At 39.4% G+C, this 21255-nt stretch overlaps 3 protein-coding genes across 3 annotated transcripts; 1 reads left to right on the forward strand and 2 right to left on the reverse strand.

Annotated features, from left to right (window-relative positions):
• Nucleotides 1-168: 168 nt before the first annotated feature.
• On the reverse strand, nucleotides 169-4385 carry myl6 (myosin, light chain 6, alkali, smooth muscle and non-muscle). The gene is made up of 6 exons (XM_063911610.1): nucleotides 4297-4385; nucleotides 4000-4027; nucleotides 2514-2657; nucleotides 1702-1875; nucleotides 1452-1529; nucleotides 169-549 (listed from the first exon to the last, which is right to left on the reverse strand). The coding sequence occupies exons 1-6, from the start codon at nucleotides 4297-4299 to the stop codon at nucleotides 521-523; spliced, it is 456 nt and encodes a 151-aa protein (XP_063767680.1). The 5' UTR covers nucleotides 4300-4385; the 3' UTR covers nucleotides 169-520.
• A 517-nt stretch (nucleotides 4386-4902) lies between these two features.
• tsfm (Ts translation elongation factor, mitochondrial) lies at nucleotides 4903-10435 on the reverse strand. Its single transcript, XM_063911609.1, has 6 exons — nucleotides 10286-10435; nucleotides 9848-9997; nucleotides 9606-9734; nucleotides 6485-6607; nucleotides 6000-6081; nucleotides 4903-5483 (listed from the first exon to the last, which is right to left on the reverse strand). Exons 1-6 carry the CDS (start codon nucleotides 10331-10333, stop codon nucleotides 5089-5091), a joined length of 927 nt encoding a protein of 308 aa, XP_063767679.1. The 5' UTR covers nucleotides 10334-10435; the 3' UTR covers nucleotides 4903-5088.
• Nucleotides 10436-11981: 1546 nt separating this feature from the next.
• On the forward strand, nucleotides 11982-17747 carry endou (endonuclease, polyU-specific). The gene is made up of 9 exons (XM_063910108.1): nucleotides 11982-12228; nucleotides 12794-12916; nucleotides 13409-13531; nucleotides 15625-15796; nucleotides 15881-16086; nucleotides 16439-16552; nucleotides 16637-16743; nucleotides 17359-17501; nucleotides 17588-17747. The coding sequence occupies exons 1-9, from the start codon at nucleotides 12171-12173 to the stop codon at nucleotides 17703-17705; spliced, it is 1164 nt and encodes a 387-aa protein (XP_063766178.1). The 5' UTR covers nucleotides 11982-12170; the 3' UTR covers nucleotides 17706-17747.
• Nucleotides 17748-21255: the final 3508 nt, after the last annotated feature.

Consider the following 21255-nt stretch of genomic DNA (forward strand, 5'->3'; position numbering starts at 1 on the left):
TGTGTTTATATGTTAATAAAAATGTCTGTTATTCTACTCATACAGGTATATACATTTCTTATATATTTTCCCAACTTTAACATTTATTTTTCAAATAAGATTTTGTTATATTTCACAGATATTTTTCTAATGTAATGTAAATGGTTTAAAAAACAGAGTGAAAGACACTTTGGAAAGCAGGATTTTTATTTAACACTCTTAGGTGTAACATGTCACATTATCATATCCATCCAAATGAAAATAAATACAACAAAAAACTTGACATCAAGACTGACGAGCTTATAAACAAATGTAGAACGGGTGAAATAATTTAGGGAACCTTAGTGCCGATTGAACCTGTGAGGCTGAATATGAGAGGGTTTCTTCACATTAGACAGAAAAGGCACTTTAAAATAAGATAAAGATGTCAAAAAAAGATAAAGACAGACTTGTTGGAGTTAGGGTGACGTGGATTGAACTGTCAAACAATACAAAAATATTTAGGAATAAAATTAAAGCTGGAAGTGTGTTTCTGAGATCCTCAACCGCTCATCACCATCCGGACGAGTTCTGTCAGGAGAGGAGAAACACAACATCAGCATTTCATCTGAAGAACATCAGAAAAACCATCTGTCAGCGGGAACACTCTCCACGTTGGAAAACTTGAAACTGGTAAGAATGATTAGATCGAATCGTCATTTGGCCTAATTTACAATATTAAGAATGTTAAGAAGGGTTAGAACACAAATATATATTGTTTACAGAGCCAGAACGCCTACTGTAACTACTGTTCTGGTTGTGTGGTTTTAATTTGTTTATTCAGGCGATTTTATTATTTTTCAAACTCCAATTCCAATGTCTGACTGAAAGGCTCTCATGCTTAAGAAAGTTATAGTCTTATTATCATTGTATCAGCTGCATTAAATGATTTCAATCAAAACAAAATTGTTTACAGGAAAGGCTACAATAAAGGTTTTCTTTTCAAATATTCTCATTGCAGGGGCTGTAGTTTTAAAACAGTTTGCAAAGCGTCCATTTACTCTTCTAGTTAAGGAATGATATTCTATTTACTAATTCGGCTGCCACTTTTAGCACAACTCCATATGTGAGTGTGTCTGACCAACATCTGTTGTTGTTAGTAAACCTGCTACACTGCATGTTGCAACAAGTTCCAACTGTCTACCTTCTGCACTCACTCTATAGCTAAGAGTGAAGCCCCTGTGCAGTGACGGGCTTCACAGATGCTGGCAGGTAAGGAGGCTTTAGGGGTTTGCTCATACTCTGTTCAGCCAGAAGATATAAAGGGGCGGACTAATGCTTTGGAATGGGCCCACCGATTCACGAGCAAGTGGCGCAAAAAACACAAAGACTTTGGTTGTTTCGACTATCCATGAGAGCAGTTCATGTTGTACAGCATAGGACTTGAAAGCAAATCATCTCAGAGCGTCTTCTCATACACTGTGCAGATTTACCTTCATAGTTAATGCAGCCATTGGCGTCTTCATGTCCCGCTAAAAGAGTCTCCACCTCCTCCTCTGACATTTTTTCACCTGGAAGAAACAAACAAGAATTACAATGCATTTAAATGTCATTCATGCCGTAATATAAGATGTGATAAATTGTAATCAAAAAGGGAATAGTGTACATCATATTAAAGTTCCTGGTATATCGTGTCATAATATTATAGTATATGTATTGTTTGCCCTTTTTAAATTGACTGACCCAGTGTAGTGAGAACATGGCGCAGCTCTGCTCCCATCACTGTGCCGTTTCCCTCCTTGTCAAAGACTCGCAGACCCTCTACAATGTCCTCGAAGGAGCCCTGGTCCTTGTTCTTAGCAATAGCCTGAAGCATAGGCAGGAACTGCTCAAAGTCCATCATCTTGTAGTTCATCTCTGCAGGGGAATGAATCATAGTGTTGTTTTATTTTAAACCACTCTACAGCTGTTATGAAATGGTGCGTATTAGTATGGCTGTCAGTAAGACAGACAGGATAAAGAGAGCCTCTCTTTATTCCCACTATAGGCAAACATTCAGACAAAGGCAGATTTTACACCATTAGGGTTTAGGCAAACTCTCATTAATTACCACCGTTTTCAACCTGTGGGTCTGTGTGTGTCATTAAGGCAAATCTGCTGTTGCAGGAACAATAGAAGGTGATTTAAATACTTACTCTGCTCAACTGTGGACAGATGTTGTCATATTGATAGCCTCACAACATGCAAGATGTAGTAATTGTACAGATGTGTAGTTGAATTCACAGATGGGTGGAGTGGGGATCCCATTACAAGATGGTCTGTAGCTAATGATATGCATCACATCATGGTTTGCAAAATAGTTCTATTATCAGTGAACATAACCCCACTTTCCACACACATTCTTTGAGACATTACAGGGGGTTTTAGGAAGAGAGGACTTATTTGTGTAGCAAATTTGAAATGCTCTTTATGATAATATATTCAGAATACCCCACAAACCAGAAGTTCAGCACATTAGTAGTGAGATGAAAAGGTTTATTTCAGTTATGGCTTGCCTTCTAACTTGGGGTTTCCCAGGACCTTGAGCACCTCAGCATTGACGGGGTTCTGTCCGAGGGCCCGCATCACGTCCCCACACTGGCTGTAGGTGATCTTCCCCTCACCCGTCCGGTCAAACAAAAGGAAAGCCTCCTTGAACTCTAATATGGAGACAGAGAGGTAGAACTAAGATTCAGCTGCAAATAACATTACATTACTCACACACATGTGCATAACAAAACAGAGCTTATAACATGGTCATTTTATTGAATAAAAAGCTTGGCGTATGAGAACAGGTGAAACCACTGCACAGGTTTCGACAGCGACACATGCAATTAAGTCTCCTCATTGTTGTTGTAGCATGGCAGGAGAAAATCTGCCTAGGAAAGTATCCTATCAGTTCATACTGCTCTAAAAAGAAAGCATTATCGCAATGTTCTGCTAACGATAACACAGAACCTATTTGAAGTACTTTGGCCTGTTAATGATGCCATCACGTCTGCCAATCAGGGGGTTACCGGTGTGATCCTAGTCAACATGTTACTGTAAGATACTTAACCTCAAATTGCTGCCGTTGGCATGTCTACAGTACATGGTAAGTGTATGTAAGTCGCTTTAGAAAAAAGCTTCAGCCAAATAACATTTAATGTAATTTTATTAGCAGCTGAAAATAGTCTGTGTTCTGGTAAGGGTAATACTTTGTATCAGATCGGGAGCTGACACACTTTAAACGGAAAACCAAAATATACTGTTGTGTTTAATCACATAATCTACAACCCTCCTCCTGGCTGGCAGCAGCTCTTGTGCCTGTGGGTGGTGGGGTTTGTTGGAGCAAATGTTATTCTTAAAAGCACCAATTGTTTCCAACTCCAACAAGGCTTGTCATGTTAAACAACAAGTAGCTGGTGACCTGAATCATTCATGTATACTATCTGCTCTAACAAACTGTTTTAGTGCCACAAAATAATAGTTTTAGTGACATATGCCACGCCTTTAAGTCTGAGCCTACACCCTGATCCATTTGTTGTATGGACTAAGTAGAGTGGCTTATTATAGCACTCAACATGGTCACATCTTTTCAAAATGTTACATGTCATGAGGAGAATGATTTATTCATAATGCCACCTGAGAAGTCATCATTTTGCTTAAACACAACCTGTCTTCACTGTTATGACTGCTGATATGTTTGACACTTGATATATTGGTGTCTGTGTTCAAACAACAACAAGCCTTATTAGGTTCCTTGCAGGTTAGTAGGCTATTCTTGTGATATATTCAGATCGTTTTTGTCTGGTGTAAGTCGTGACAAGCATTGAACCTCACAGGGTTAGGAACATTGTTATTTTATCCCAGTCAGCCAGGGTTACCTGAAGGGGTCCAGAGATTTGCAGACAGAACAGTCAACTACAGAGTCCGAATGACGAATTGAAAAAGCTATTTTAAATGGCAAAGTATGTTTATACGATACAATATAAAAAAAAGAAATCCCTTTTGTTAACTCACCCATGATCTGGTCCTCTGTGAAGTCAGACTGGTGGAGACAAAAGGAAAAACAGACCGTCGTCGGTGTGATATTCAGATGCTTCAAATTAATCCTCCATTGGAGCCAGCGTACAGTAGATAAGGACTGTGGCTAACGGCTCAAAGAGAGACGCAGGCCAGCAGATACGCAGCCAGCTTAACGTTAACTATGTTAGTCGCTTCAAAATCTCTGAATGAAGATAACCGCGGTTTCATCAATCACAACTATAGAAAACGTGGCTATTCCTATGAATTAAACTGAGAAATATCTGTACTTACCATGTCTGTTTATGGCTGTGGGATGACAGACGGGCGAGGGTCTCTGAGATAATGAGGACGACACCGGCACTACATGAACGATGACGTCACAGCAGCTTCTATAGCAACAGCAAATCAGAGGCCTCCATTTCACACATGCATAGCTCGCATTTGCAGCAACAAAATTCCTCACCGTCACTGAAAAGCATTTTTACAATTATTGAGTGTTTAGTTAAGTTAATTATGATTTTACGCATTTTCATGTATTTATTTTATACGATATCAATATAATTTAAGATGATCAATATTGTAATACAACCTTATTCTTTACCATTGACAGAATTCCATTGATTCGATATACGTGTTGAACTTTTATTAAAAGTAATCTCATTTTGATTCAGCTTTAAGCAAATGCAATGTGTATTAAATACTAAATTGTGTGCACAACTTTTGGTAATGTGCTTTACTTTTGCTACTTTATACTTTTACTCCACATCTCAGAGGGAAAGATATAAATGTTCCTGAATTCAACACTATATAAATACAATCGAGGTTTGAAGGAACTAGGAAAACCAAATAAGATATTAATGAGACCAGCAGGTTGAGAATGAGAAACATACAAATTCATTTCGATACAGATTTCCAGGGGGAAAAAAACACACTTTATTGTTGGATTAGTCATTTGCTGGTTGACCTGTATATATATAGCTTTGTAATTCATGCTGATACTGTTTGACTGATGGATAAATGGGCATTTCATCTTCATTTTCAATTAAGACACATGAAAAATCCTTTAAGATAAATGATCTTCCTTCATTTGGCTTCTTCGCTCGTTGTCTCGCCACACTGAAATCGGACAAAGTCAAGCACTCGAGCCTGTTGACCTCTGAGGAACTGAGCCACAGTCCTGCTTGGATCCCCCAGGAAAGTTTGAGGCAGCAGGCGGGTCTCACTTTCCCCACAGGGCAGGTCCTCCATGTTGCCCAGGGACACAGGGGACTCTCCCACTATGTGCTGTCCCAGCTTACGCCCGAGAACTTGCTGCGCTCCATCCGCTCCACCCTGGAAAATGACCAGGGCGCCGTACCGACCCATGGCCACCTCCGTCTGGCCGCTCACACCACCATGTACGTATGAGCCAATGTTCCACTCAGCCGGGACACCCACCATAACTGCCCGCCGCACCGACAGGTTCTCCCCGAGGCGACCTGGGGAGAGAGTTTGAAACATGTTTTATAAACCGGAAATAAACTGATTTCAGCAAAACATGCTTTACTTCAGAACCAGGTCTATTGCCAAGAATGTTTACAGATGACAGGAATTTGCTTTGGTGTATAATGTTGCGTACATAAATACAGTTAGAGGAATTATAGAAAAAGTGGGGGTCATTTAAAGTATTTACAGTACAGGTCGAGAATGTTTTGGTTTGTTCTTCGTTTAATTTCCAATGACGGACAACACATTGTACATTTTCAACTTCTGGTATAATTGTAAAATATTAGAATAAGGTATTGCTAAGACTTCAATTATACTGTTTGTCTGTTTATTTGTCAAAATGCTCAGACTCCTTGGTGTCCGAAAGTTTTTGGCCAAATGTGTAGAATAAAAAGCACTTATGGAAACAATTTTAAAAGAATATGAACTTAATTTTAGTATAATGCCATTATTGCTGTTAAATCCAATAGATAGAATAGAAGGATGGAAGAAACATTTTTCTTACTGACCAATTGTGAGAGCCACCCTGTCAGAAAGTGAAGCTCCTTCTGCCAAACTGAGCTTGTTTAACTCATCACCTACCAGGACACTCTGGAAATAAAGAATGTATGGAAGCAGCATTACAGCAGGGCAAAGAAAACAGCCTTCCCATCTCTTTGCAAGTATAAGTAGTAGTAGTATAAGTTAATGTGAAAAATTGCTTATAACACACCAAAAAGTAGTAGTATGCAGATGAAAGCCGTGTGTAGTGATGTAAAGTACTTTCAATAATTATAACTTTGTAACTATGAAGACATATTGACTGGTTTCACTAAACTCGAGCAGTGCCCGTGCTGGGCCTGTGGTACTGCTGTTAACGTCTTTCTCATAAAAGGCTCATCCAAAACAACTAGGCCTCTGTATGTGTCTATTTACATATTTAAAGAAAACGACAGGATATGAAATTATGGGAAATTCCCCCAGTACAGATCCTGAAGTTAGTATGTGGTTATACCTTCACATATCCGTCCTGGCTTTTTGTTTTATTCCGGTGGTGAGCCAAGGTTGCAAACGCCACTTCCTTAACCAGCTGCTGGAACTTTTCATTGCGGGCAACAAAGTCTGTCTCACAGTTAACCTGCATCAAGCGGACAAGAAGAAAAGAGACGGATATTGCTGAATGCCACTGCATCAAAAGAACTACAAAGTGATCAACTTCAAATGAGTAATGATGCTTCAGGTAATTAAAAGCATAATATTTAATTATCTTTTAATAGGGAGACAAAGGAGGGAAGACACAATTGAAATATTATCCAGAGAAGTCTCCTCTTCTCCAAATCAACTCTGTGTTTTTCCGTACGTCCACTTTATAAAGCCACAAAAAATGTAATTTAAAAAACAAAATAAAATCAGTGATCAAATGTAGCTTGGTTGAAAACTGAAAAGTTTGGGAGTCAAGCTGCTTACAATGTTTGTTTTAGCTTGTTTCTCTTTGTATCCAGACATTATGAGGTTCAGAATAATCTGAAAATGTTTTCCTCTATTCAGAACAAATTTCTTGATGGATAGAACGTATTATTGATGAAGCAGTTTTTCCTTAAAAATATGTATTCATCGATGCTGTTTGACTAACGCTAACATTTGCTCAGCTCATTTCTCAGAAAAGTTAAGATCCAGACGTCCTTTATCCAGTAAAAACATATAGTTAAAAACCCCTAGTGTGTGTACCTTTGACTGGACATAAAGTGATGAAGGAAAGATTCCTGTAAACTACCCCAACACTGACACATGCAAAAGGGAATACATCGCCTTTACAGTCGACTAAATGATATCCATCATTACCTTTAAATTAAGGTTTTGTATCGGTTAAACACTGACAGGAAACATTTGGGATAAAGCAAGTAAACTAGTTGTTTTAAGACATCTTAATGTGGAAATATTACATAATGCATCGCTTAGATGCATAAATCGGTCAAAAATGACCCGGTGAGGTTGTTTTCTTGAAATACCTTTGTAATGAAAAATTGTTATCATTTCATATTCCAGGTGTTCCTCAAAAAACATGTTTTTGAAATCATGCCATTTATATTTTTAACTTACCTTTTATACATTTTAAGAAACTGTTGTTTTTGTATTACTACCCCAAGCTTCCATAAGTGGCTGTCAGGAATAAATTAACTGTGGACCACACAGACTATATCAGAAGTGTCACCCCTCAGGAAGATTGTTTTACACAGCAAGATCTCATACGTGTAAGTATCCTCAGAAAATATTGTGTGTGTCATTCATGACTGTTGTGTGAAAGAGTATGTTATTATTATGTATCAACAAATTAGCCTACTTTATAACTAGCTAACACTAGATAGCTAACATTACTATATGTATTGTGTGTGTGTGTGTGTGTGTGTGTGTGTGTGTGTGTGTGTGTGTGTGTGTGTGTGTGTGTATGTGTGTGTGTCTGTGTCTGTGTGTGTCTGTGTCTGTGTGTGTCTGTGTCTGTGTGTGTATTTATTTATATAGCTACATATTGATCTATTGAAAACATTCCTCTTATGTTTCCTCATCCAAGGTGTAATGGCTGCTAGGTACACAGCTGAAATGGTCCTACAGACGCTGGATGATGGAGAGGCAGTTACGGGGTTGGACTCAAAATCTGAAGATGATGAGGACCCAGACTTTTGTCCAGGTGGCAGTGTCAGTCGTCCACCTGGAAATCCAACTCTACAAACTGAACAGGATCAATCAGACACAGAAGATTCCTCTTGTGAGTCCTCTGAAGAAGAAAGTGAAGTCCAAATCACGTCCAACAGAATGAGTCGTAAGGGCTTATACTGGAGCGAGTTACCTCCCACCCAGGGCAGAACACCGAGCGACGATATCCTCATAAGTCGGTCAGGGCCTGCACAAGGGCTTACCACCACCGTCTCACCAAAAGATGCAGGGGAGCTCTTTATCACTGATAATATCATACAAGAGGTGATGAAGTGCACAAACTTGGAGGGACGGAGAGTAGCAACAGCTAGAGGAAAAGAATGGAAAAATGTCACCAAAGATGAATTAATGGCCTTCATTGGATAGACCCTTCTTGCAGGAAGTGAGAAGAACTGGGATGTATCAGTCCGTGAGCTGTTTGGGAGTCCTTTACATAATCCCATGTACAAGGCCACTATGGCTGTTGGAAGATTTGAAGACATTCGCCGTGTCTTGCGCTTCGATGACAAGACGACTAGAGCCGTCCGACTGGAAACAGACCATATGGCAGCCTTCCGCTATGTATGGGACCTGTTCCTGGTCAACTGCAGACAGCGATTCATCCCCAGTGATTGTGTCACTGTGGACGAACAGCTTGTGCCATTCAGGGGGAGGTGCAAGCTTCTACAGTACATGCCAAGCAAGCGTAGTAGTAGTGTAGTAAATTTAGAAACACAGGTCGCAACATCACCACGGATAACTTTTTCACCAGTGCGCCTCTTGCGCAGCATCTCCTGGAGAAGGATCTCACTATTGTGGGGACTCTACGTCAGAACAAGCCAGACATCCCTCCTCTGATGAAGCCTTCCAAGTCCAGGGAGGTTCACAACACAGAGTTTGGATTCAACGGCAGCCTTACCAGGGTCAGTTATGTCAGAAAGAAAGGAATAGCTGCTGTGCTCCTGAGCACGATGCACCACGACAAAGTAGTGGATGAAAATAGCAGAAAGAAAAAACCAGAAGTGATCACATTTTACAACAAGACGAAAGGAGGTGTAGACACCACTGACCAGAGGGTTGGCACCTACACCTGCAAGCGCCACACACAGAGGTGGCCCATGGTGCTGTGGTACAACATACTTGACATCGCCACCCTGAATGCCAACACCTTTTTCACGGTCCAGTCATTGACACACACACACACACACACAATGTTTTTGCAAAATGTTAAAAAGTGAAAAATTAAAGATATTTCAAACATGAAATCCTTCTTGGTCTTAAACATAATACAAAATATTATACAAGGGATTATTCTTAACCAAAATGACAAAAATGGCATAAAAACACATTGATTCTAATATGGGTCATTTTTGACCCACTTATGGAAGAGTAGGTTCCAATCACTCGTGCATCTAAGGGTTAAGCATGTGTATCTCTGGCCTTACCTCCACCATAACTGCAGCTTTATGTCCCATAAACAGGCCAACCAGCCCCTCTTTGGCTTTGCGACCCTCCAGCTTGTTTGCTTTGTTCCAGCCCTCCTTCTGCGCCTGCTCATTTAGCCAGGTCTCTGCCTGAAATATTGGACATTAATATCAATAACACAGTCACACAGCTAGTAGTTTCAGAAGACAGCATCAAGATATATTGTAGTTCGTGTACAGAGGGGTTGAGAGAGGGGGGTTACCTGTGCAATGTCATTATCAAACGTCTCTAGGGCTTTCTTGCAGTTAATGAAAGTGTAGCCGGTGATTTTCCGCAGTTTTAACAGGAGAGATTTATCAGCTGCAAGGAGCTGAAGACCTGTGTGTAATGACTGTACATGGTAAGTATTGACCTGGGGATGACAGAAGGGAGAAGCTGTAAGTCTTTATAACACATTGTATAACTTCAAAATCCAGGTGATCTTTTTAGTAGAAATTCCAGCGAAACGTCTAACAACAGTGATATCAAATAACACATGAAATAAAACTGTATTAACAAGGTAACACTTTGACACTGGGACAGTAATGTTGAGCCGGTAAATCAGAAAATAAGGAAGCTAACTAACAAACCAGTGAATGACAGTTTGAGCTTTAGGTAACATTTTAGAAATAAGACTTAGTGTAAAGCTATTTGTGCTCACCTTTGCAAAGTCTTTTGTAATTGTTCTGAATAAAAAGGTTAACGACATCTTTAAACCGTGTTAAAGCGAAATGACTTATGAAAGCTCAGAATGTCATTGAATCCACGCTGTGTACGGAAGCCGCGTAGGGTCAAAAAGACTGTGCGAAGGCTCAGCGCCCACTACAGAGCGGGAGTGCACACGGTTTGGTCGGCTACAGAACACTATACGTGTTGTTTGTGGTTAAATGTTACTAAGAATATTAAATCATGTATCCTGCTTGAGTACCATATTGAAGTAATTCACTATTTACATTGTATGCTACTTTAAAGGCTATTATTTGAATAGCAGATATTTTACTTTTTACATTTATTGACAACATTAGTTACCAGTAACTTTAGGGAATCCGATTTAAATATCAATCAACTAATGATTTATGATACATTCACCCAGAAGTATGTAGAGTAATTAAACATTATAGTTCTGATTTGACCTAGTTATCAGATTGTATGTGGTTGCTTTATCTTTATACTACACAGTGGGAGCACCCAGTTATTCATGTATTAGAACCTATTACTAAAATCACAATTACAAGAGATTGCTGATAGCAATAACCTCTCTGTTTTTCTTTTAAATAAAACATCTATTTTCTTGCTCCTACCTGTTTCTTTTTATTTTTGTCTTCAGCCCCACCCGTACCCTTTAGCCTCTATCTCAGCTTTCCTGTTAATCCTCTTGATCATTTATTTATTATTGGGGTTTATAACCAGCCTGCCTTTCGTTTGTTTGCATTTGGGTTACGCTTCTTACATGGAAAAGACACACTTTTTCATACTTATACTACCTATACTCTCATTTAATTTTATTGAAGATAGGGATTTCAACTCAGTGGTGATTAAAGTACAAAGAAATATACCTGTAGCAGATTATTTTTTACACTGTAGTCTCACTACTCCTACTTGCATTGTCTGAATCAAAGCATGTAAAAGCCCCAGAGTAATAATCACCATTTTATTGTATAAATATATGCATAATTTAAAGGGCCAACATGCAGCTTTACGTTTTTTTATATTTGCAGTGTGGGAGCAAAATGATGTTTCTTTTTTATTATTTTGTATATATTGACTGCTCTTTTATTTATGCCCTTTCATGTGTGTATATATATATTTACATTTACAAGATAGGTGTATAGGAGTGTATGTATATACATATTCGATATATATTGTATATTTTTACTTTTTTTTAAAATTTACCTCAGAACTATGGGAAATAGTGTTTCGAAATTTCTGTCTGTACACACTAATGGAAAGATTGACCATAAAGTTGACCTTGATTTTGATGTTCCCTGAGTTGCACAAAGCCTGAGAAATGCAGCATCTGGACATTTTGGCAGGATAAATAAGAACATCTAGTCCGATAATTTTGTTTTGTTGTTATCTAATTTGTATTTGACAGTAGCACCTAAATTGCAATAAAATAAAACAGACATTTTGTTTCTTACTTTCATTGTTAAAACAATTACATTAAAATCAGTAGTCAATTTCGCAGCTCACACCTTGATATGTTTTTTTTTATACATTTGCCTGTGCTAAACAGGTGAGCAGTTTCACAGAGATGAGATAAAGAGAAAGTTTTATTTACTCTTTCTGAAATTAATAATTGTTTAACAAGTCCTTTTCTACAACATGTTGATTATTAATCCTTCACAAATCACCATTATGAACAAAAGCTCACAAATAGGAAGACATGACAACACAGGTTATCTATGGGACATAATTGCAACGAAGTAAAGGATCCTGGCGAATGGGCTGGGTTAAAGTCAGTGTTTGGGTGGGTCAAGTAAAACTTGTTATAAAAGAAGAGCGTTGAAACCGTCAGATTGTTCTCACGTTGCATCGGAGCCAAGATGAAGGTCGTCGCAGTCCTCGCACTCTGGGTGACCCTGTTCCACCAGGGATACAGCAGTAAGATACTTTTTATGCTCTATTACCAACATAAGCTATTACTACAGGCACTGTTTGGGAGAAGTAAACTACATGTGATTGAAATGGTATTTTAACTTGGTTTTGAAGTAGTAGTGGTTGAACTACATTTATATAATTTTTGTGCCTTCTTTGTGTAATTATCTACTCAATGTATACAAAAAATGTGGCATGAAAAGAGAGACATTTACTTAAATGAACACCCTTTGACCATCAATGCTTTTAAATATAAGAAACATATCTTTTTATTTCAATAAGTCATTGGAATGTGACTTTATCGTGATATTATATCATTTTCTTTTCTCCCTATAGGTCTGCATTGACCCTTTTCCCCCCCGGAGAGTAGTTTAACTTTAGTTCAACTAAATTTCTCCCTAAGGTAGCTTTGTTGTAGTTCAACTTTTCTTAACTCAAATGAGCTAGCAAAACCTTGCTTTCAAAGTAGCCTCACCAAAACTGACTACAGGTTTCTGGAAACATGTAATACAGTTCAAAATAGGATTTTTAAATGAATAATAAGTTAATAATGTGTCCAATTGCTCCTCAGACTCTCTTGACTCGTGTGAAGTCCGCTGTGGTTACGGCACAGACAACAGTTTCTCCTGTCAGTGTAACCCGTCCTGTGAGCGCTTCAATGACTGTTGCTCTGACTACAACGATGTTTGTAAAAGTGAGTGACAAAAGTTTTATTTTATTAAAATATCCTGAATGATGTACTTAAAATTGATTATCATGCAAAACAAGCAGGATGTTTTACTAGTTTAAACTGATTTATTATGTAGATCAAGCATGTAGAGTTACTGGATTAAGATTAAAACCACAGACAGTTCATTGGATAATTGATTACACCTTCAGTTTTGATTCAGATCTTTCAAACCTTTTAACCGTTACTGTTAAAGCATTAACTTTTCCAGTGATACAATATTTTCCATTTTCCATTTGGAGGATGAGAAATATTTCTTGTTGTTCTTGTGTGGGTGTAGCTAAAAAGATATGCTAGGATTACATAAATACATCCAGTTGAGAAAACATGCACATTAAGGAAATGCAGATTCATTTAAAATCTTCATGTTGAGATACAGTACAAGCTCAATGTTTATTGTTATTATCACAGATTCAATTATATTACATTTTCATCCAACACTTTTCTTTTCCTCTCTAGCTGGGGCCTTATCTTGTAAAGGCAGATGTGGTGAGACATACAACTCTCAGAACAAATGCCACTGCAACTCCAAGTGTGCCCAGTTCCAAAACTGCTGCAGCGACTATGTACAGCAGTGTGACAGTAAGTCCCCCCCCCCCCGCCCCCGCCCATTTGTCTGTTTGTGTTTCCTAAGCAGCTACTCTTGACACCTGGTCACTTTCCCATGGTGGACACTGAATCTAACCCGTCATCAGACCCGTGGCGCTGCACTGAAAAGAAAACTATGAGTTGTACCAAAAAGATATTATCCCTCAGACTGTAATTTAAACAACAATTTGAGTCAAGTAATCCAACATCTCACACAAAAGCAAAGATTGTCGGAGAATCCACATTTTTTTACAACTCTGTGATTCTTTCTATGTCTCCTTCTAACCTCACGACCCCTCAGATTTATTAAGGACCCTTAGTATGGTCATAGCCCCCAGGTTGTTGTATGCATTAGTATTAATATGTCATTTATTATAATATAAATATAACACAAAAAGTAAGGACATTTGTGTTTGGTAGCTTATTTCTTTATTGTAACAATGCTTTCTGGCAATAAATCTTATACCGTTGCAAAACCTGTTTTCTTACCTTTCAAATGGTGCCAAATTTGTGGGGAACATGCATTTGTGGGAGGAGCAGCCGAGCTGAGTGTCTGGGTTGAGCCAATGAAAAATCTCCTCTGCCAATGCCAAACTGCTTTTTTTGCTGTTGACTCCTTTGGTGTTGTTTGGTGGATTGGAGGATTGAAGTCTAATGAAACAAGCCATATTGGCAACAATTTATTTGTTAACAATTTATTAATTTAACAAGCAGCCTGAGTAGCGTGTGGAAGAACCATACACAGCCACAACAGCCTCTCCTCCTCATGCTGGTCACCAGCCTGCTCACACACTGCTGTGGGATGGCATTCCATTTTTCAACCTGTGTGTGTCCCAAGTCAGCCAACATGGTTGTGTTGGTCAATCTGGCATGGACAGTATACCCAAGCTGATCCCACAAGTGTTCAATGGGGTAGAGGTCAGGAGAGCAGGCAGGCCATTCCCTCCTCTCCACTCCTACTCTATCGGTGTCTTCTCCACACTGTGACCCCACGATCCAAGTTCCGTAGGCAGAATCTGGACTCATCGCTGAACATAATGTTCTTGCAGATGTTGAGGTTCAAGTGGGCCTGACAGTGAAGGGCAGTTAAGGCAGGCCTCCTGGCAGCCCTAGAGACCGGAGATTGGCTGCTGTTTGGCTTTGGCAGAGGAGATTTGCCAAATTTTTCAAGGGCACAACCCACATATTCAGCTCTGCTGCTCATCCCACAAATGCAGGTTCCTCAGGGACATTTTACTTTTGATACTTCAGTATTTTGCTGATAATTCATCTTGACTTTTATGTTAAGAAAGATGTGAAATGAAGAAACGGACTCGTAATTAAGTGTTTTTAAATTTTGGTAATAATAAGTGTGCTTCAGTGAAGGCTGAATACTTCCTACACCGCACAGTTTGCTTGTGGCCGACTTCCCTTTTGTCAAATCTGTTTTCACTGTTTGACCAGCGGGTGTTGCTGTTGTGCTATAAAATGTACTGAAAGCAAAAAAAAAGTTTTGCCTTTGAACTGCAACCTTCTTCTACAGTTATAATACCCAGGGGGAAGGAATATTAAGGTCCTCTACTAAAATAAAAATAGTAAATTATAAATGTACTGCAATATAAATCTTTCCTTAAAAATGTGTAAAATAAGTTTTACTTAAATACTCAATTGAACTTTGTAGATAAAAGTATGCATTATGAAGAACGACCATTGCGGAGTGTTTTAGATTATCATTATATTGTCATGCAGGAAGATGAACTTTAACTTTTAAGTTGCTTAAGGTGGAGCTTAGTAACTATACAATGTTATGTTATATACTGTACTTATATCAAATCACTTAACCTGCGTTACCTTAAATTCTTCAAGAAAACTTTGTTTTATTTGCATGCCGCCATGGTAAATATAATATCAACAGAGAGAGAGAGAGAGAGAGAGAGAGAGAGAGAGAGAGAGCGAGAGAGAGAGTGAGGATGTGTTTGAATTAAATAATGAAAAGTTATGTGAAAGATTGTAAACCTTTTGATGTAGTTTTCTTTTTGTTTAACATGGTCCCCATTTGAAACACTAATATGAAAAAGACATAATCTGTGTTTGTGATTTTTCTGCAGGTGATGGAGGAGGTGGCAGCGGTGTGATTACTGATGCTGAGATCAAGGCAGTCTCTGAGACGCTCTACGCTCTGGATTCAAACAAGGCTTCATCCTCAGAGCTGATCATTGACCCTCAGGCTCTGGTGCCCAACTCTCAGACGAGCTCCAAGAACGATCTCTCCTCTAAAAAGTGAGGAGTTCTTCTTGATCCTAATGTTCAGTATATTTTAACCTATTTTTATGTCTCATCGTGTGTTTGTTTCTGTGCCCCCAGGTTGTTCCGATACCTGAACGAACAGGTTCTGTTCTCAAGGCCCACCTACGCTTCCTTCCTGGCAGTGCTGGATAACTACAACAGGATGACCGGACAGAAGGAGTACTTCAGCGCGCAGCAGCTGGCCGAGCAGGAAAAGTTTGTCAAGGAGACGATGTCCAACACCGAGTTGGGCCGGGAGCTGTTTGCTTTCCTCTACACCAAGGGTAACTACGTCCACATTCAACAGCAATTACTGTAATCAGTAATTGAGTTATTGGGAAAAATGTTATTAAAATAACATCCTTGGGCTACAATTTAAGCTCAGTTTTTTTTTTCACGTCTATATTAGTTTATATTTAGTCAGATTGGCACCATTAAAGTATCAAAAAAGCTATATTTTCCTATTTGCAGTGTAAATAAATCTACTGGGTCACGTTACGTGTAAGAGGATTTTAAAGGATGTTTTTAGTTCCAAGATTGCCTTTTACGTGTGCAGTATCTTTGCCTCATGCCTTTCTCTCACAGTTGAATAAATATAATGCTTAAAGTGTTCTGTATATGATTCTGTATTTTAAGGCGTCTATGCATCAGAGGCGGCGTTCCTTAAGGACCTGAAGATGATGTGGTTTGGTCTGTACTCTCGCAACAACAACAAGATGGACTCCAGCGGCTTCGAACACATCTTCGCAGGTTCGGACAGTTTCTTCCAAAAAGCACAGATATTTTGCCCCGAAAAAGTTTTTTATGATTATTAAGAAACACATGCTGTTACAGGTGAGATTAAGGGAGGAAAGGTGTCTGGGTTCCACAACTGGATCCAGTTTTACCTTCTGGAGAAAAGAGGAGAGCTGAACTACTACAGCCACAGCTTCAATGGGCCTGTAAGCATCCACAGTACACACATGTGTTCATTTAACCCTGTAAAGCCCAAATATTGAAAAACATTAGCACATTTTTTTTTTTTTGACCTTTCAGATGTTGTTGTAGGAAGCCTCTGGTGCAGAAATGAAAGAGTTTTCACATTTTTTACGGTTTTTGAAAGTTTTTAGGGAATTGTTGTAATATTGCAATGTAAAATAAAATAAAAATAAAATAAAATGTGATGAATGTATTCCACAATAACTAAATATGTAAATGTTCTACACATTGTAATATCACAAAACAAATATTTGAGGCATTTTACTTACTTAAATCTGACAAATCTAAATCCAATAAAACAAAGAGATGTTGCTTGGTTTTTAGATTTGGAAGTTGTGTGAGTTTATGGCCAGACGGCGGGACCTATAAACACATTTAGTACCAAATAGTTGTGAGGCTGAACAAAAGGACCTTTTGACTATGAAATGTAGTCTTTTAAAAAAACAAACATTTACTGAGTTTTTTAGGATAACTTAAAGGGATGTTGAAAAATTACAACCGGGGGCCTTACAGGGTTGAACTGTGAAATGTGTAGCACTCCGTCATTCCTCCACTTTCTTTCTTTCCCCTGCTCTCAGTGGACTTCCTACCCTGATATCCTGGGGATGCAGTTCATGTGGGAGGGCTACTACAAGCAGGTCGGTTCAGTAGTCATTGGCTGCAGCCCTGAATTTGACTTTGCTTTATACAGCCTCTGCTACATCACTCGCCCTGGAAAACAGTGAGTATACCTAAATGATCTGTGCTGTTTTCTTGCATGTAAATTGTTTCTGATTCCAATTTTTTTACATTATCCCTACTCTGCAGGTGTCGTCTGAGCCTGGGAGGGAAGCAGCTCATCATCCAAACCTACACGTGGGAAAACTCTTTCTACGGTGATGGGAAGAAGTACATTGGCTCTGCCTTTCCTGCAACCCCCAACTAATAAAGCTGACATCTTCTAAATAAACAAGCAAACATTTCATTACATTCATCGTTTTAATGTTTCAAATAATAACATTCCCAAGAAAAAGGATTTTCTCAGTGAGAAGTCTTCATAAATTGAAGTAAAATGTTTGGATTAAGATAAAGACTGATTCACTATTAAAGGGTTCTAATCAAACCCACATCTCTAGGCTGCATCTCGTCCCCTCTCTTTCTTCTACTGTCCTGTCTATCTTCAGCTATAGCCCTAAATAAAAATATGAACACATATATTTTTATGGTTATATAATGTATCGCATCTGCTTATTTTGATTCCTGAAATGTTTCCATAGCAGGAATAACATAACATATACAGTACCTTCACATAGTGCTTCTCTAGCCCTCAGTGGCAGTTTCACTTGTATAAATAAAACGGTAAATCAGAGAGTTGGTTAATCTGCAGTGTAACCTCTCGTGAACAGTCTCACAGACCAAGAGAATGTGGTGATCTCCCAGGAGCATGATCAAACTGTGCCTAATGGGGCAAAAGATGGGCGTTTACACACCCTGCGCGGGCACAATACTGACACCAACCCTTCAGCGGTAAGAGCATGTGTGCATCTGACACAATTGCTTATTGTCTAAAAAACAGCAAAACAAAAAACAAAATGCAGTCTTTTTCAGAATGAACTATAGAAACAAAAAAGACATTAACAGATCCTGTTCTGCTTGACCTGATTCAAACAGTAGCCACCAGCTAAACCTGTTCTTATCAGCTGTCCATAAAGCTGTGTGTCTAACTCCCTAGTGTGGGGTTAAGTGTGTGTGTGTGTGTGTGTGTGTGTGTGTGTGTGTGTGTGTGTGTGTGTGTGTGTGTGTGTGTGTGTGTGTGTGTGTGTCCAGCTGGGATGGGGGTTGATTTTAGTCTTTCACTCATCTAGGGTGACTAACAGGATAAATTCTGGTCTGCCGACAAAACAGGGGGACACACTTGCAGCCCTGTTTGAAGAAAGTATAACAGGAGATGGATCTACCACTGATCCCATTGTCCGCCCGTCTGTGTGCATTCATGCAAAACAAGAGCCCAAGACCAGTTTGCAAGAAAACCTCAGCGATTTATCTGAATTGGGCCTCACATGCAGTCAAAGTGTACAGCAACAATAAAGCTAGCCCAGGGAAGAATTTCTCTCGCTTTTTTGTCAGAGCATATTACATTTTCTGTGCCGGTGACTCTAGAAATTAGAAGAGTAAATCTTCTCTCTTTTCACACTGCCTTCTTTTTAAGGCCCTGATGAAATCAAATTAGACCACAGTGTGGCAAATAAAAGAAAAAAAGATTCAATTGTTTCTTTTGTCACTCACACAACTTCATAATCGAATTATAGCTGGCCACCCGCCAGCGTGTCCTCGCATCTCCCCCAAATGGGCTTTTTCTGGCAGATCTCGTGAGCCACCTGACTTTTGTTTTGTAATTATATTATCCCGCTCTCCCTTTAGCGTGTTTTGGCTAATGGCTGCGCGGGCCAGCCCAGCTGCACATGCAGAAACAAAGCTGCTTATGGGGCCAGACAATGGGCCCGCGGAAAAGGGACGCCTGAAGGCGGTCAGCCAATGAGCACGCACAACGGGGGGCCAACAGAGGGTTTAGGGAAGGGTTAAGGGGGTTTAGAGGTTCAGGCAGAGGGGGTGTCTATTTTACCCAGTAGTGGGGTCCATCATTGAGATGATTAGTAAGGCACATGGTCAACATCACTCCTGTCTCCCCAGGGTCGGTGCAGGGCTGGAGGGAGGTTCAGGTTTTGGCTTAGTTGCCGGCCTCTTCTAAAGTTGATGCGGGACCATGAAATACAGAGCAACGTTCATTCTCTTGAGTTGTTTTTGTGCTTTTCCAAACAATTTCATGACGGTATTGTCATTCGTAGTGGATACTGACATATGCAGAGTGATGGATAAAATCTTAATGCATTGCGCTGACCTGTGGATATTGTTGGAGGAAAAATGAATTTGATTGCTGCAAATGCAATCCCTCCACTACTCTAAATACACACACACACACACACACACACACACACACACACACACACACACACACACACACACACACACACACACACACACACACACACACACACACACACACACACACACACACACACACACACTTACAGGCACACACTCTTCGTGCTGTGGGGATGACATCTCTCTGAGGACTTCCAGTATGACAGATGGTAAAAGCTCACTTTCCCCCACTGTCACAAACAGATTCACAAGGGATTCATGGCAAGGTCATGTTTGTGTGTGTACTGGAGTGAAGTTTTATCCGTCCTTCGTATTTTATTATAGTAAACTCAATTCCCATCTCACGAACATACCTAGATAAGGTGAGGCGGTGTCCTCTGAGCCATGTGAACATGCTGAGTGTGCTCAGCACGCTGAGCCGCCGGTGGAGAATAGATGAGCATCTGAGCCACGGACTGTTAAAATAACAGATATGTTTAAGAGAGGGCCATCTGCAGCAGGACTTCATCATGTGTGGTCAGCACTGAGGGATCTTATGGGACATTATGGCACACATACAGAATTACACTTGAGCCCCACTTGTGGAACATGAAGACAGTGATACATAGGAAGTGGGTCAAACGGAGAACAATCAAAATAAAGGAAACATTTCAGTTTTTGACATTACAGGTATTGGATTTAGCAACTTTCTAGCCCAAAAACAAACTAAAATATACATTCTGATTTGATAAAGTTGTATTAAAGGTGTTATGAGTATAAGAAATGGGGACACAGGGCCTAAGCTCTTGTATTCCCCTGCTAGTACCACTCCTGGGATGCAAGAGGCACGGCTCTACTATTCCCATTTCAGGCTGCAGGTGTGGAATAGGAAAGGCAGAGACCCACAGGGAGGAGCAGTTGGAAGGTGGTCGGCCTGGGAGTGAACAGGGATTGAGAAGAGTCTAGTGTGCGGATGACCTCGTAACTTACCTCAAGCCTCCCTGTTAGGGCCTGTGGTGCTCTGTTTCAGGATCATGCAAATTCTCTGCTCTCTGTTCCCCGATCAGTGTTGATGTGTGTCAACAATACATCATGTTGTTGTTCACTTCTTTATCATAGAAGTGTGATTCAGAGAAAGAATTAAAATATAATTTGATATTAAAGGAATGTTAAACTGCAACAATTACACAATTTATCTATGGACGGAAAAGTATGCACAAACTATTTAGGTCACATTTGAATTGTTTTGCGTAATTTTTCAGCCCATCAAATTGAAAGAGTTGTCAGTTGCAACCCTTAATGTATCCATACACTTGAATGAGTCTTTGTATATCTATGCCATCTACAACTTCAATTAAATCTGAGCTTTGATCTGCAGTAGAATTATTATTTTCAGGTGATGAATCACAGTAAAATTCACAGTAACATATCACTCCAAAAACTGACAAAATCTGTAAAGACATTGAAAAAGTACTAAACTTTAAGAAGTTTTACTGAATTTGTGATTAAAAGTTGTATAAGAAGCTATGTGGCTGCAGAAGGAGCAGCATGAAGTCTGCTGAAGTGATGGTACA

Source organism: Eleginops maclovinus, chromosome 20, assembly GCF_036324505.1.
Source record: "Eleginops maclovinus isolate JMC-PN-2008 ecotype Puerto Natales chromosome 20, JC_Emac_rtc_rv5, whole genome shotgun sequence".
NCBI lineage: Eukaryota > Metazoa > Chordata > Actinopteri > Perciformes > Eleginopidae > Eleginops > Eleginops maclovinus.